Genomic DNA, 17,531 nt, shown 5'->3' with positions numbered 1-17,531 from the left:
ACTCAGACTCAAACTCACCTCCCGTTGATCCTGTTCGTGATGCCATGTTGGGGAACAGGGCCCCAAGATCACGGTGGGCCGAGTGGTATTGGATCAGAACAGGTGGGATTAGCAGCGAGGAGTCCGAGCGGTATGGGACTCGTGTGGTTTCAAAGTAGATGGATTTATTAACTTACGCTTTGGAGCGTAGGCAGAATTCTTGCTTCAGTTACAATAAACGAACATGAACAACAAAAGGAGACTGTTGGCCCACGGGGTTCCCGAGCTGAGCCCTTGCGTTCTACCCCGAAGGATAGGTGCGGCTGCCCAACTCGATAGTCCCAGGGCTGGTCAACAGCTTATTAATTGGAAGAAAGAATAACAAAACTGTAATGCATAGAACGTTGTGACGCCAGTCCAAAGTGGACAACGAGAAGAGATGGTCGAAGACGGTGCCAAGGTCAAAAGCTGAGAGGAAATGTTGATACCGTAGCCAATGGTCGAGAATTGGGATCGTGGTCGAGGCTGAAGACAGAAATTGGGTCGGTAGCCAGATCAGTATACAAAAATCGATACGAGGTTGAAAACGAATTGCGAAACCACATGGTGAGAAGACCGGTGGGCTTAAAGCCCTCCTGAGGAGCAGTCCCTGCAGCCACAGCCTCTTCTCTCAGGTCAGGTCAGGGTCTCTTCCCTGCGAGACAGTCTCTGCCAAGGCAGTATCTGTTTGCAGGTTGAGCGTGTTCTCCCTCCTGAGGAGCAGTCCCTGCGATAGCAGCCTCTGCTCTCAGGTTTGGACAGGAGACCAGTGGGCTTAAAGCCCTCCTAAAGAGCAGTCCCTGCAGCCACAGCCTCTGCTCTCAGGACGAATCTTTTTCTGTCAGCACCGCTGTCAGAACCCAAAAACTCTCGCTCACTCTCTCTTTTGCTAACCGCCCCCCCTTGGGAGGGGCCCCCATGTCTTTTATGGCAACCAAGTGGCCAATCAGGTTGCTTACTCAGAAGAATTTTCTAGTCTTATGAAGTCATGCTGCGGTTAGAACTGAGCATGTGCGTGTCAGATTGCTTCACATCTCTGCCACTACTGAGCATGCGTATGGTAGAAAAGTAGGTCAGGCATGATTGACAGCCTTCAGGTCATCCAGGGGGCACGTGCTGGGCATGCTCTGGAATTTTCCATTCGTAGGGCTCGTCTACGCATGTCAGATCTAACTCTCTGTGTTGTCAGCAGTGAATCAAAGAATGTGTCAGAGCAAAAATTATCCCAATTTGAAAGGGGCAAATTGGTGGTTTTAAAATAACCAGCGATTACAAGTATGTCATTATAGCTATTTAAATGAATGGAGAATCATATACCATATATAGCATGGTTTATCAAAACATCATAAATACAAAACCAGTCTTAGATCATTTTTACCAAACACTTTATTTAGGTTTCTGAATAAACTGCTTTGGCCTTCACATTCTCTCCTGTGAAGAAAGACATGCAAAACATATTTTATATTCCTTATTTTACTTGTTATTCATCTTACAATTTTTCCCTGCTATGAGTGTTTAAATCCAAGACATGCTGGATGCAACTGAATGTAGTCTTCTAATTACAAGGCTAGCATTCTGATTTAAGGAGCTCTCAGAAATACAGACCTCAATTTGACTCCTTCTGTAACTTAAAACATATTCCTTCTATGTACCCATATATCTCCCTCTAGCTCCATGATTACTCCTCTGCCTATGGCGATCTCATTTTTTTAAACAAGTTTGAAGCTTTCAGTAATCTCTGACAAATAGACTGCAAAATCAACAGATGACTATATAAAGCAAAGCTAGCAGGTGGGGTGACCACTACTAGTCATTCCCCATCAAAATAATATCACAGAATTAGAAAGTGATTTAGAGAAGAGAGATTAAAGGGTAAGAATGGAACGAGTGATGAGAAAAAAATGGGTTTGTTTACTTTAAGTAGGAGATGAATGGGATGGAACACGACAGAAATATATAAAATAGCATTGGGAATTTCTGTGATCTTAGAACACAAAACAAATGAGATTGAAAGATGATCAATTCAGAATTAGAATTTCTTATTTAAACTCAGTAATAATTAGGTATTGTGTGGAAAAAGTATTAAGTGACAAAGGCCAAAATGAAATTCTGCATGATTCAAAAAGGGAGTAGACAGGGATAACAAGAATATCTACAGTTTATTTATTCAATGTATGTGCTGTTCTTCCCAACAAATGCTCAGGACAGCTTACATGAACCATTCTGACAGAATATGTTTCAAGACTTAAGTCAGCTGTTAAACTACATCTTCCCACAACAATGTTCTTAATCTTTCCTTTGAAGTACTGGGAATAAGCCTTACTAGATATCATTTACTTGGCTAAGCAGATCTCTGATTTGACCCAGTATGGAAGTTTCTAGGTTCTCATAGTTAATAATTGTTTGGAGGTGGCATATAGCTGAAGGTAATAGGTTTTATCTCTAGCCAGTATCATATTAACTACAATTTCATTAGATTACTCTAGCCTCAGTAAGTAATTTGACACAACAGTTAAAACCACTCTCTCTCTCTAGACAACATATTGACAGGATATGTAGATCAAACACTCCACTTGCAGTATCTACAATAGTTCCTGTGGATTTAGGATTGCATTTTGTAAGAGTGTAGTAGATATTTTCCACCAGTATATACCAAAAGTGAGAATCATGTTAAAAGACTAATTCAGACACATTATTACTGAAAGGCTTGGGAGAAGTCAAAATGCTCTTTTTAGTAAGTACTACAGTAAAATACAGTGACATACTTCAAACGTTTTTATCTACATCTTATGTTAAATATAGCATGGAGAACCAACAGTGAGAGAACAATCCATATGTCTAATGCTTTTACAAGATTCCAGCTTCAAGTACAGATAATGCCTCCTAAGAGTATTGAGTCTTCATTGGGAATTAATTATATTTAAACACAGGAAGACTGTCTTGAAGGTTAACATTCAGTAGTGTTAAATCGTACCCTGAAAACAATATCCCTACTAATAATTTCACTTGAATTTATTAGTTAATATGGCATGTGTGTCTTTAGTACAGACCCCCATTTCCCAGTAAGATTAACAGAGGAAAAAAGCACTAAAAACCCTTAGGCTATCCCCTTTTTAACTGGCATCCTAGCAACAGTATTTCCTTGATACCATCATATACCAACAGATACCTAAATATCATTTACCTCGAAGGAAAGTCTCTTGTACTTCATTCTCTGTTGCATGTGCCTGACTTTCTACTAACAGATACTTTGTCTTCAGCAACAGAAAAATATTCTGATGCGCTACTACAGTCACTGGAGATGGATGCTTGGCTTAGCTCTTCTATATCAGAGAATGCATCATTTGGTGCTTCACCTCCCTTTTCTACTGCAAGCGGAGCTGTGACAGGGTCAAGGTGAGCTGCATTTTGAAGCAGAAGAGATTCAAGTTCATCCTCCTTCTTAGAAATCTCTCCTAAATCTTGGTGTGACTTACATTTATTAGCAACAACTACACTGCTGTCATCTGCAACCTTCAGCTCTATTTGTGATTGTGCTGATGCAGCCCCTGGAGTGGAACAGGTCTTGCCTCCTTTAACAGAAAGGTCTGTTGTAAACAAAGGGTTAGCTGTAGGAGAACTACACAGAGCATTTTGCTGAGCAACTGCTTCTTCAGTCTTCACAGATATGTCTAAAGAAAAAAACGTACTGCTACCTTTTGGACTAAGTTCAGAAACGGCCAATTTACATCCTGGAGGCATAGAAGCTTCTGCAACAGGACACATTTTGTCAGATCCCAGTTTAATTTTTTCATTTTCATTTGTATTCTTATGAGATAAAAACAACATTGAGGAAGAAGCTACTGAATCTGGGCTACTTTTGACAGTGCTTCCAAATGTAAAGAGAGGTGAAGATTTACATTCTAGGGGACAGTTATTTGAGAAGGAAAATATATCATCATCAAAGGGAGGGGGAGTCCTGGAACCATCATTCTTCCCTCTGGCAACACTGGATGTTATACAAGTTGTGGTAACTTCTGGAGTGTTAAAAGTAGTCTGTTCCCATGAAAATAATGTTGGTGATTTTAGCCACTTAGGTTCTAGTGTTTTGTTTGCAGAACTGTTTTTCTCTGTACCTGTCTGAAGTACTGTACTTTGTTCAGCTAGCTTCTCATTAAAGCATGAAGAAAATGGTGAAGCCTTTGACGAACTGTTGAGTTTAGATACTGTAAAAAAGTCTTCCGAATTGCCAAAGGTAAATGAAAAAAATGGCTTTCCATTGTCAGCTGATCCTAGGTTATGACTGGCAGAACTAGCAGAATCTTTAGCCTTGGTTAAACTTAGCTTTGTATCCTTATTTTCTTCTTGATTATCCATTTTAACTTGGGTGTTACAGTTTCCCAAATAAAAAGTAGGGAAAACTGATTCACTGTTTGCCTTTTGGAAGGACACTGTAGCTGCAGCCTTATTGAACTTGGGTAGCGAGTCATCACCTGAACCAAGGACAAAAGATGAAGCTTGAAGTCTGTCAGTTGAATTTAAAATTGTGTCAGATGCTGTTGCTAACTGTGGTAAACTATGTGCAATACTGAAACACGTTTGCTTTTCAGATGATTGAGGCATTTGTACTTTGTCTTTAGCTACTGAGCTCGTTGATTCGTCTGATGGTGGAGAGTGTTTGCTCACTTCTTGAGATCCTGTCCCATTAAGTAACTTGAAGTCACTGCATACTACAGGGAAATCCCTGTTCACAGGTGGAATGCTGAATCCTTGACTACAGGAACTGGTAACGCTAGAGTTATCAAAAGCTTTTTCTCTTTCTAATTTTTCTGTTTTCATTCTCTCTGTATCTTTCACTTTTGCAGATGAACAAAAATGAGAAACTGCTGCTGATGCACTCTTCAAAGAGCCAATCACAAACTTATGCTTTTTATTTACATGTGCAGTAGGCATCTTAATCTGATCTGATGTTTTCCGATGGACCATATAATGTTTATAGCGTAGTTCCTACAATAATAGAAAAGAATAACATTGCTTAGTATGCTGAAAAAGCAGTCAGCTAAGACTACAAACTTTTTAAATAATATGTTGCAGCTATTTTTTAAATTTATTGCGTTTATATACTTTGACACTTTTGAGAGGGACAGGACTACTTTCAGCATTTTAAGCATTTTGATGGTAGTGTATGAAGGGCAACAGAAGGTAAATGTATGCTTAGAAGACATCCATATTTTTAAACAGTCTAATATCTAAGCTACCTAAATAAAGATCAATAGGGTCCTGGGCAGCTAAGATAAATACCTGACTATGAGACTACATACAAATATGTTGACCAGAAGTTGAAGTACTAACTAGTTCTGATTTTCGCAATAAATTTCAAATAGAAGCTCTGGCATACTTAAATCTAAAATACCTGTGAATGAAAAACTTGATTCCAATTTACTGTTATTTGATGCTACAAACTATTTTTAAAGTTATGTTTTACCTGATAAAAACCTTTTTATATCAAGAAACCACAGAAAAGTATCCCAAGAATGGGTGTATGGGTGCAATTAAAATATTGGTAGATAGAATTAGATGAACTATTTGAGATACCTTTGGCAAAAACTGAAAGGAGCACTTCAGAAATTAACAAGGTGTACAATCAAAACTGCACACAGAAGACTCATTTGATCAATCACGCAACCACTGGCCAGGTTGGCTTGGTTTGAAAACTAAGGCGACCTTCATACATGCTGGACGCCTGCTAGTTAGCACGTGCCAGAGCAGACTTGAGTAATCAAATCTGTTGACCATGCTAATTAGCACACTCCAACTTGGCATCACATGTTTTCAGCGTTCCTGTGCTTCAAAATGGCAGTGGGGTGCTTTAACTAAAGCTAGTTGAAGTGTCCCCACCACCATGTTGAAGCATGGGATGCTGAATACGAGACACTGTGGACGCTTTACCTAGAGCAGCTCCTGAGGGCCGGGTCCCCCGCCACGTGTAAAGATGCCCAAAGCAGCTAATCCTATTTTACTTTATATGCACGACAGTTACCCTGACAGACAAGAGACATTTTTAGCATTTACATGCAGTTTACAACACTATTCAAGGTGATGTGTGAATAAGCAAGTGTTCAAATAGCTGTTAAGCATGCAGTAGGGCTGTCCTCTGGCTAGGAACAGACATGGCCCCATTCACTTGCTCAGGTCTAACATGTAACTCTAGGCAAGTCCCAGTATTGTAGCTAAGTAAATGCCCATGACTAGCAGGACAGTTGGAAAGAAGAGAGGGGGCGGGGGGAAGGCTGGACATACCCAGAAGTCGCAAGTTCTAGGGCTTCTTTGTTCAGAGAGCGGGTCTGAACCTGCATCTCCTGGCTCTAAATCAGCAGGCCACAGGTTAGACATTATCCAGTCCCTCTTCACACCTCTCCCTGAAGCTCACATCATAGGTGCTACTTTACTGACTAAAATAAAGTTAGTGCTTTACATACCTTTGATAAGCAGCTTTAGGGTAGAACTGGTTTTATTCTGGCATACACATTGCCAATAAAATGTCAACCAATTTTAAAAGACAGATTTAGACACACCTGGATTCAGAGAGTAAAATAGGGTTTCTGGAAAATGCCTTTCTACTTGCACACTGAAAAGATTTGATTTAGAAGAAGTCATTAAGGGACAAAACCCACCTTTCAGATCATATCTACATTTAGATTCATTCATTCTGCAAGCCAAAGTAGATAGCTCAGAAGTATGAAGTTAAGCAGGGATATATTAGTATCCACAACATAAATTCTTTACTGGGTAGGAATTTAAGGCGAATAAAATCTTTAGTAATAAGGAACAGAAGAGGCAGTATCTCTTGCCAAATGAACAACAAAATTGGAAAACATTTTTCCATCCGCCACAGAAAGAAGTTGGGCAAAACTTTTTGAATCAGCCAAAATTCAGTGCAGCTGATGAAACTGAGTACAACTGAGAGAAACCCTTTCAAATAACTACAGTCAGAAGAAATTGGGTCTTGGCATACTGTGTATACCTGACCTACTATACAAGTGATGCAATGGTCCCATCACTGGAACCAGTGGTTTAAAAATCTGTAGCTTGAGTTACAACCTTGATTACATAAAGTGAAAGACATCAAAAAAGAAATGCTCTATTAACTTTATCTTTTTAAAAAAAATATTTCTGGAGACAGACAGAGATCTGAATATATTAAAAGGTAATACATTCATCCTGCCATATGAACATGGCTTTCTTTCCTAAGTTGAGATTACCTGAAAGTGAAAGCTGAACAAAAAGAATTGTACTACCCTCTCGATTAAGCCATTTGATTTTACTAGTGAGCAACTGTAATGGGCAGTGGACTGAAGTAAAATAGATCCCTAATATTTCAAAGAGCAGCTGAACAGATTGATTAGGTGATCAATTAAACAAGAACAAAAGCAGTGGAGCTTGTTTCACATTCCAGGAAAAGGCTGTGGAATGGACACAGAACAAGTCTGAATCAGTGTGCTTAATAGCCCAGGAATTGATAACTGAGCAGTATATTCTTACCTCAGGACTCATATTTTGAAACGCCAACATTCCTGATATTGACATCAAGCGAGTACAGATCCCACCGCCATCAGTGAATGTTTCCTCTTGTCCTGCTACAGGCTGTAAAAATGTTTTATCACAGACACAGCACATTTTAACAAACAAGGCCAAAACACAGCAAGACTTTTAAAATTAAAGTATGTTGTAAATCTTGTACACAAGAACTTACATAAAATGTCTTGTGTATGGTCTTCTGGTCTTTCCAATGTTTTACACTATTTTTAAATACAAAATTCCCAGGTAAGCTTTCATTTCCTCCAGAAGAAAAATCATCTAAGAGTAGAGAAAAAATAAGACCAATTAAAAAATATACAGTATGATACATAAAGCACATTCGTGCTAATTTTTCATTACACAATTGTCAAAGACAGACAACTAAAATAACTTTCCTTTTTCAGCATGAAAGGAAGTACTGTTTTAGTATGAAATCTCATATATGTGCTGCAAGATGATAAAATATGCACTATACAAAAATAACGCAGTTAATGAGACTACCTTTAACAATGCAGTGTTCAACTGGAGTTAGCTGCAAGGCCAGTATTTCCTTAACTACAGATTTAATATCCATTTGCTTTTGGGTATACTCTGGTTCTTTTTCATAGCTAGATGCTATGTGCATCAGGTCAAGCTGAGTCTTCATTCTGGAAAATAAATGAAAATAAAAAGCTCATATGAACTTAATATAAAATGAATAGGAAGCAGTCTGTAGATGGAAAGCAAATCCTGAATTTCTTTTTTAAGATCTGTTGACTAAATAAATGAGAAGATCTTGATTTAGAATTTAGATCTTCCTATAGAAAAAGGACCCGGGGGTTAGTGGAGAAAAAGCTGAATATGATCCAACAGTGTGCCCTTGTTGCAAAGATGGCTAACAGCATAGTGGGCTGCATTAGTACGAGAGTTGCCAGCAGATTGAGGGAAATGATTATTTCCCTCTGTTCAGCACTGGTGAGGCCATATCTGAAGTACTGAAGTACAGTTTTGGGCCCCCCACTACATAAAGGATATGGCTGGAAAGTCCAGTAGAGGGCAGTGAAAATGGCTAGGGGGTACACTTGTGAGGAGAGGCTGACAGAACAGGGCTTATTTAGTCTGGGTAAGAGAAGACTATGGGGAGATTTAATAGCCTGAAGGGCGGTTCCAAAGAGGATGGAGGCAGACTGTTCCCAGAGGGCACATTTACTTTACTGCAGAGTTGACTAATTAGCTCTGCAGTAAAGGTGTCATGTCTATACGTGCGCCCCTATTTGGCCAGAGTAAACAAACTCTGCCATAGGATAGCACTGCCCAACACAAGTATGATCCAAGTAGGATGGAGTTATTTACTCCACTGCAACACACATGCAGACAGTGACTGGAGCTGGCTGGGGCAGGAGGCTACTACAGTGCAGGGGCTGCCTGCCAGCTAGCCCCACGCTGGAGCACCTTTGTGCCACAGCTAGCCCCTCCGCAGCAATAAACTCTAGCACAAACTACACCACAGTTTATTGTGTTGCATTAATATCACATGTAGACGCATCCAGTAATGAAAGATGATAGAACAAGAACCAATCATTTCAAGTTGCCGCAGGGGAGAAGTTTACTAGGAAAAAACTTCTCTCTCATGAGGAGGGTAGTCATAAAGCACTGAAACAGGCTACTCAGAGGCACTGGTCAGGCCGCAGCTGGAGTACTGCGTCCAGTTCTGGGCGCCGCACTTCAACAGGGATGTGGACAACATGGAGAGGGTCCAGAGGAGGGCCACTCACATGATCAGGGGGCAACAGGGCAGGCCCTACAAGGAGAGGCTACGGGACCTGAGCCTGTTCAGCCTCCAAAAGAGAAGGCTGAGGGGGGAAATCTAGTGGCCTGTTACAAACTAGTCAGGGGGGACCAGCAGGCACTGGGGAAGTCCCTGTTCCCCCGTGCAGTGCCAGGAGTGACCAGGAATAACGGTCACAAGCTGGCAGAGGGTAGATTTAGGCTAGATATCAGGAGGCGCTACTTCACAGTCAGGGCGGCTAGGATCTGGAACCAACTTCCAAGAGAAGTGGTGCTGGCTCCTACCCTGGGGGTCTTTAAGAGGTTAGATGTACACCTTGCTGGGGTCGTTTGACCCCAGTACTCTTTCCTCCCATGGCAGGGGGTCGGACTAGATGATCTACTCAGGTCCCTTCCGACCCTAGAAACTATAAAACTATGAAACTATGGAGTCTCAAGCTTTAGAGGTTTTTCAGATCCAGATAGAGAAAGCCTTGGTTAGGATGATATATTTGGGAACAATCCTGCTCGAAGCAGGGGACTGGACTACGTAACACCCTGAGGTCCCTGCCAACCCTAGTTTTCTACGATTGTATAATGTGTTATGGATTGTCTGTTCCTCAGAGAAACCATGCTTCAGAGTCTGAAAGGGTTAGTGCTTTTAGCTGTATACATGGCAACAGTTTCAGCCTAAGAGAGATTTTTTTTTTCTTTGAAATGTTATGATCTCATTACTTAAGCACTTAGTTTTGTTCACCATATGCATCAATGCTTAAAGATGGGACATAATGAAATTGGGCACAAACAGGTTAACATACCTACTGTCAGACTACATTATTCTTAATGTTATTTTTTTAGAATTACTACTTCTGCCAAACCACAAAACAGCAAGGAAACTTGTCATTCTACTGAGAAATGCTAAATATACAACCGATGAATAAAAAGAAACTGCAAGTCTCAGAATGTACAATTCAGTTCTCCTGGAACAACCAATTCATCAAGAACAAAAGAGTTGATATCTTTTCTTTGAATGTGCAGTATTCGGAGTGGTAATTCAGGAAATCAGCACAGTTAAATCTACTGTTCCTGAACTCAAATTCCACATACCTCTTCAGAAGTAATTGCTAAAGGTATCACAGCAGAATTGTAAACAGTTCCATTTTCAACTTTCACTTTTACCTCTTTTTTTTTTAAAGATGTATTACCCTACTAAGTATCAAACATTTTAATACAAAACTTTAAGGAGCTATATGGTATTTGCGTGTATACAAACCTGAAATTAACAAAGGTACTGTATGTACTCCATTACATCAAACTTGTCGATGCCATACATTACAACTGATTGAACAAATGTGTATGAACTGCAACATTCAGGGTTCCAATTCATTACAACAATAACCCAGAAGACTAGAAATACTCCCTCTGCTCAGTAAATTAGGTGAAAGGAAATTTATAGATTAATAGAATGTAGGCTGGAAAGGACCTCGGAAAAAAATCGCTTGGTCAGCCCTCCTGCACCAAGCAGGAAAGACAACTGGGATCAAGTGACCCCAGCAAGGTGACTGTCCAGTTTCCTCTTGAAGATTTTCAGGGTAGGTGACTGTACCATCTCTAGAGGGAGCTTATTCAACTGTCTGGACACTCTAGATGTGAAGAAGTTTTTCCTAACACTGAGCCTGAAAATGGTCTTCCAGGAGTTTGTGACCATTGCACCTGGTTTTCCCCAAGGGTGCCCAGGTGAACCATTGTTCACCAAACCCATGATGTACACCCCCGATATAGATGCTACCAAGTCCCCTCTCAACCGTCTCTTCTTCAGGCTGAAGAGTCCCAGATCACTCAGCCTTTCCTTGTATGGCTTGCTATGCAAGGTTCTGATCAAACGGGCTTCTCTGGGCTCTCTTAAGCTTTTCAATGTCCTTGTTGAAGTGCTGTGCCCAAAACTGGATGCAGTACTCCACCTGTGGTCTCACCAATGCCGAGTAGAGTGGAAGTTTTTCTTCCTTGGTTTTGCTGGAGATGCATTGATTGATGCATGCCAGATACGCAATTCTAGATGCTCTGAAGTAAATTTTATATGGAATTGGAGAAAATTCTGTTTTGCATATCTCAGAATTTCTTTATTCAAAGTTCTTGATAGTTATTTCATCGATAATGGCTGCATGACCAGGCAACATAGGTCCAAAACACTCTGTTCCCTCAGAAACTAAATGTTGTAGTCTCAGAGCAGCCTGACAATCTACTAAGCTAAAGTACAGATTTTAAATTAGAAACAGGTTGCAAAATATTCAAATGGAGCAGTGAGATGTATTGACAAGATATTCATGGACAAAGAAGAAAACTAGTATTAATATTAAGAGGATACGGTAGGCCGTGCTCATGTGGGTTAAGTGTTTCAGTTCAAGGACAGCAAGTAATTACTTTCTCTTTCTGGTGCAATAAAATAAGTTTACTGGTGAGCATTCAATGCCACACCAAGGCAGCTATGTTAAAACTGTTCTGGAATGTGGCATATATTGTGTGGCTGTATTGGCTAGCACAGTCCTTTGAAGGGTACAGACATGCCCTAAAAGTCAAATGTTACATAAAATTATCAACACTTAAAAACAAACCAGATTGGTTGATAAATTATGCAACCCAATTTCTATAGAAGTCTGAAGCAGTATTTGTTTAATTCTTACCAGTTATAAGAAGAGTGAAGCTAATGTACCAAATCCAGTAAAACGCTAAAAATAGTGTAAAAATTAGGAGGTAATGACCATGTTAAAATATTTTAGATCATTACCACTGTTCACAATTTTCAGTAAGGACTAAACAACTAAGCATTGGACCACTATAAATTTGAAATTAATGCTTATTGCAAAAAGTCCAGGTTTAGTATGACTTCATAATTTTAATATCAGAATTTGTCAATGATGTTAATATTTTGCAACTGAAGAGCTGTTATTTAACTGACAGTTAAGGCAAATTTCTAAACATTACAACATCTTTAGTTATCCAAACTCATTTAGGAAGCATAGTCTGAAAAGTCATCTGGGTAGCTTAATTTGTTCAGATAAGCAAAACCACAGCCTGTTGTAAGGAATTAACATGATGATAATATCCCAAACTTAACAGCACACAAATTTAATACAGTAAAATTTAAGGAGGCAAATTTGTTACACAACATCAGTAGTTACTAGTTAGTAAACTGAGGGCTCAGATAAATGAATATACTGTAGTACATCTATAGTACCTGGTGTACATCTGCCACCACGATATCTATAATTATCATTTTGCTGTTTCTTATTACTTTAATAAAATATAAAACAAACACCGAGAAGAACAAGAAAATCATACCTTTTATTTAATCCACATGCCACCTATAATTAAAAAAAGCATTAGTGATAAGGAAGTTTTTTAGATTCAGAAGAAGAAAATCATTACTTTATTGGAACACCTGTGACAGGTAAACCATTTAACTTACTATATTCTTTACTTTTTCATTATCATTAAAGCCTTTTAGCACTTACCTATAAAAGTATGCACAGGGGATATTCAGCATTCTAGGTCTGAGGGAACTGCTTATCCAGCAGCATTCTGTATTTAGGCCAAAGTCAGATTCCCTTCTAGAGGCCAAATCCAAGTAACAGAAAACTGAGCTACACAGTGTGGCTATGACTTTCCTGCCTCCATACCCCCTCTCCCCCTCTAGGTCTATCAAAAAGTAAAAACATTAAAAAGAGGTACCACAAAAAGAAAGGAGCCTCCCCACACCCCACAATATATTTTCAAAATCACATTCTCTTTTAAGTTATGGAAGGAAGCACACAAGCCTTTGAAAGATCCCTGCCAGAATTAAACTTTTTAAGAAGCGGACCACACTTCAGAATTTCAGGAGATGTTCTAGCAAAACCAGCAAAAAGAACTAAGTTAGTAAGAACACAATAAAACAAGAGAAAGAGAATGATATAAATTAGCAAATGTGTAGTGTCACCCAAAACATCAGATGTAGCCTGTGGCCTCCTCATCAGAGAGGCCATGTGGCCTCCTCCCGCTGCTTGGTCTACGTGCTCCAAGCACCACAGACACACTTCTCTCTCACTGTGTCATGAAGGGGCCCTATGTCTCCTGGGCCATGGGCTTTCTTAGTATGTTGGACTGCACTGTGTAGCCCCAAGGGGGGTAGGAAGTGGAAGTGGGTAAAAAAGCTCAGACGCCAGTATCAGCAGCAGGAAAGCAATTGGGGGGGGGAGGGGGGGGAGTAGTGCCCATAGTGAGCTGCCCAGTTGGACAGCCCCGATTTATGTTATTACATAAAGGCATGGTATAACTACATCATTGTTGAAAGTGACTAGGTCCTGTCAATTTAAAGATTATGAAAGACATAAGGTGTTCTGAGAAACAAAGTAAGGAGCCTTGCTATGGTGCAGCAAAAGCAAACAGAAACCAACACAAAACTTGGAACATCCTCTTTCTATAGACAATGAGCTTTGTTTACAATGAATCTGGCAATACTAGAGATTGGTGAAAAAGATATTTATCTGATATAGAATGGGCTTATTATAGAATTAAAAATTTGGCAATGACTGGAAAAAAAACACCACCACACACTGCAGCAAAACTACAACAGTGTATATCCATTCTGTCTATGCTAAATTTACCACTTCTTGGTATGTCAGCCATCACCAATGGCTAAGAAAAGCAAGCTGGCTTTAAACATCTACCAGTGTTTAGTTATGATGAGAACTGTTTTTTAAAGTTGACAGGCTGAATAAAATGAGATCCTTGATATCTTATACTAGAAAACATGGGATTCAAACATATCCGAGTCCTAACATTTAAATCCTTTTCAAGAGTAGATCACACTATAGACTTCTCAAGGGGCTGTCCCAACAAAAGGAGGAAAAAAATAGTAACTCTTCAACTGGCAAACATAACTGACTTAACAACAATAAATAGTTCTCTTTAATCCAACCAATATGGCAAAATCTAAACTCCACCCCCTCCACACATCGCAGCTATACATGGCATTCTAAAAGCATTCTAAAACCACTATCAAAAATTAATATAAAAGCTATCACCTCCAAGAAACGCTGAGGATCACATTCATCGACCAGCTTTTCACAATCCTTCAGGAAATTTTCAATAGTTATCTTGTGAATTCCCTTCATTTTCTTCCAAATTTGTAACTCTTTCTCCCTCTTACTTCTTTGATTTTCAAGGTCTTCTAGCAATTGCTTTTTTTTCATTTCCAGAGTTTTGAAAATTTCTTCAAATTCCATTGTAATTATTTCTGCTTCATTGTTCATCATCATCTAGAAACACAACAATTTACAAAAGTAAAGCCTTGATTACTATCTTTACACTTTGCTGGATGAACTAGTGCCAGAACCTTGCTATGGTATTGACTACACTATGACCTTCAGGTGATAGCAACAGTTACAAATTTGGGGTAAATGATTAACATAGGCCATAGCTACCGTGTGAAATGGTTAGTTCCATAATTCATTTTTCAAGAGTTTTCATGTTCTCACACCCCCCTTGAATTAAGCAGCAAATTAACAGTGCTCCCTCTCTACAGAGACCATTATAATTAGCTTACCTCCGCAGCTTTTTGATGACTTGATATTTCTTTTTCCAGCTTCTCATTAATTGCTCTTACTTTTTTCAGACTACTGAAAAAGGTTAACTACAGAATAAAAATTGAAAAATGTAGTTAATCTGTGCAATTTAATAAAAACACATGATGCTCTTTAACCCTGTATTTGCCACCTGTTCAGCTTCTAACACATCACTTAAAGAACCCTGCATGCTGTGTAGAAAAAAAGGGGAAATTTGCATTTAGTAGCTCCTTCTCAAAAATAATATTTCTTCGGCTTTTCTACACCTGAAAGTGTTGTAACTTTATATACGAGTTAAGGCGGCAAACACTCTCTTCATGCCTCATCGATGCAGACATACCAATTAAAATGCTTATACTGTGGTTGAGACAGCAAATAAGCTATGCTAGCATAAACATATCAATTAAAAAATTGCACTTCAAAGTTACCTATCTGAGCAGATACATCTCTTCTACCTTAGACCAGGGCCCTGAGCTAGAAAGCTACAAGCAATGATAGCTATACTGCATTACCTTTCACAATGACAAGCCATACTTTGGTCCACACAAAAGGGCTGGGGGCAGGCAGAGGTGTTATTGTTAGACTGACACTTAAAAGCACTATACTGCCTGTCAATTTTTGACTCATACTAAAAGTTTCCCATAATTTCCCTGATTAGGCTAAGGTGGAGGTTCTTCCAGGAAAAAGGTTGGTTGTTTGTTGTTTGGTCCACTGGGAAAAGCAGCAAGGATGTTTCCCCCTACTTCAAAGATGCACTTAAAAGTTACATTAGGCACACCTTTATAAAGGAATGCATGATCTGAAGCAAGAAGTGGGAGGCCTGGCTCAGCCATCTTTTCCAATTGATGGGAATAGAGGTCTATTTCTCTATGGTGCTGGTCCTGAAACTTTCCTGAAGACCCAATTTTTTTGACCATGCCCTTGGTTATTGTTATTACCTGATATAACTCTACATTAAAATAGGGTATTTTAACCATACAGTAGGGCTTTTAACTATGTCAAAGGCAACACAATCCATGTAAGTCTCAATACATATGAAACAATTAAAAGCCTCATGATCAGATCATGAATTTGTTTCCTGTATAGAGGTGGTGAGCTGCTTTTGCATATCCCTAGTTTCAGCACCAATTCCTAGATTTGATCCAGCACAAAACTCTTGCCACTCCAGGTACTCATTCCATCGGGCCACACCACAAACCTAAGGGATAGTGTGTGGATGAACTTAAACTGGTGTGTAAAGAAGTGAGTCAATCACTTTGGCAGGCATGCCACAAAATTGCCCTGATCCCTCACAGACACTCCTCCCTGCCCTCTCCTCCCTAGAATCATAAAAAGTGAGGGTTGGAAAGGACCTCAGGAGGTCATCTAGTCCAATCCTCTGCTCAAAGCAGAACCATCCCCAACTAGATCATCCCAGACAAGGCTTGGTCTAGCCAGATCTTAAAAACCTCCAAGGATGGAGAGTCTACAACCCCTCAGGGTAGCCTATTCCAGTGCTTTATTACACTCCTAGTGAGAAAATTCTTCCTAATATCTAACCTAAACTTCCCTTGCTGTAATGTAAAAGCATTGTTCCTTGTTCTGTTATCTGCTACCACTGAGAACAGTTCAGCTCCATCCTCTTTGTAACCACCCTTCAGGTAGTTGAAGGCTACTAAGTCACCTCTCAGCCTCTTCTCCTCTAGACTAAATCAACCCAGCTCCTTCAGTCTTTCCTCATAAGTCATGTCCCCCACTCCCTCACCATTTTTGTTGTCCTCCGCTGGACTCTCATTTGTCCACACCTCTCCTGCAAGGGGAGGGGTGTGTCAAAACTGGCCATAGTACTCCAGACTATTCCCTTCCTTTCTGTTCCCTCTTGACCTGCTAGGTGCCACACACACACATGCAGCCTGTGCCACCCCACATGGCACTATGCTGCAGGTGGACCATCCCTGACAAAGCAACAGGGCTGTGACCAGCACTCCCTCCAAGCTGTGGGGCATGCACAGCCCAGGAACACTAGAGAGTAAAGAAAAATATAGCTCCTTTTGGTTAAGACAGCTGCTTTGGCAAAACCCACTACGAGACCAGGTGCTGGGAGAGCCAGAGAGTCACTCTGGTGTCTAGTCCTTATGTGGGGAATTGCTCTTTCCAAATCTCCTGGGCACAGTCCCAGTGCCCCAGCCAGAAGCCAGAAAGCAGACCCACACGGGGTCCAAGGGCAATCACACAGCAATAAGTTTAATGGGTGCCTGGGCAGGCAGACCCCTCGGGGAGGGCCTTACTTTCTCCTCCTGATACACTGTGTCCAGCAGGTTGACGCAGTGGAAGATGCCCTGGTGCAGCTCAGACACGCACTGCCCGCAGCCCGCCTGGCAGCACAGGCGGCAGTACAGCTGCAGCGGCCGCGCTGGGTGCTTGCGACAGGCTCCCCCCAGCGCCCGCGCCGCCTCCTCGCCGCGCCCCGGCTCCCGCTCCGCCTCGGCCCGGTACAGCTTCACCACCTCGGCCAGCGTGGTGTTGACGGGCAGCGCGGCCGCGCCGCCCCTGGGCAGCGGGCACAGTTTGCGGCACAGCGGGCAGGCCACGCGCGCCGCGCCCTCTTCGGCGCAGCGTTGGCCCCGC

At 40.7% G+C, this 17,531-nt stretch overlaps 1 protein-coding gene across 1 annotated transcript; it reads right to left on the bottom strand.

The window, feature by feature from the left end:
- Window positions 1-2,159: 2,159 nt before the first annotated feature.
- LOC109309601 lies at window positions 2,160-17,527 on the bottom strand (the record flags this gene model as incomplete). The annotated part of the gene is made up of 8 exons (XM_019534343.1): window positions 2,160-5,004; window positions 7,540-7,641; window positions 7,751-7,854; window positions 8,077-8,222; window positions 12,661-12,683; window positions 14,385-14,618; window positions 14,906-14,992; window positions 17,192-17,527. Coding segments are annotated over 8 exons (2,811 nt in total), but the record flags the coding sequence as incomplete, so codon positions are not given.
- Between the last annotated feature and the right edge of the window lie 4 nt (window positions 17,528-17,531).

Source organism: Crocodylus porosus, unplaced genomic scaffold (assembly GCF_001723895.1).
Source record: "Crocodylus porosus isolate Cpor-Errol unplaced genomic scaffold, CroPor_comp1, whole genome shotgun sequence".
NCBI lineage: Eukaryota > Metazoa > Chordata > Crocodylia > Crocodylidae > Crocodylus > Crocodylus porosus.
This window is presented reverse-complemented; position numbering and strand designations above follow the sequence as displayed.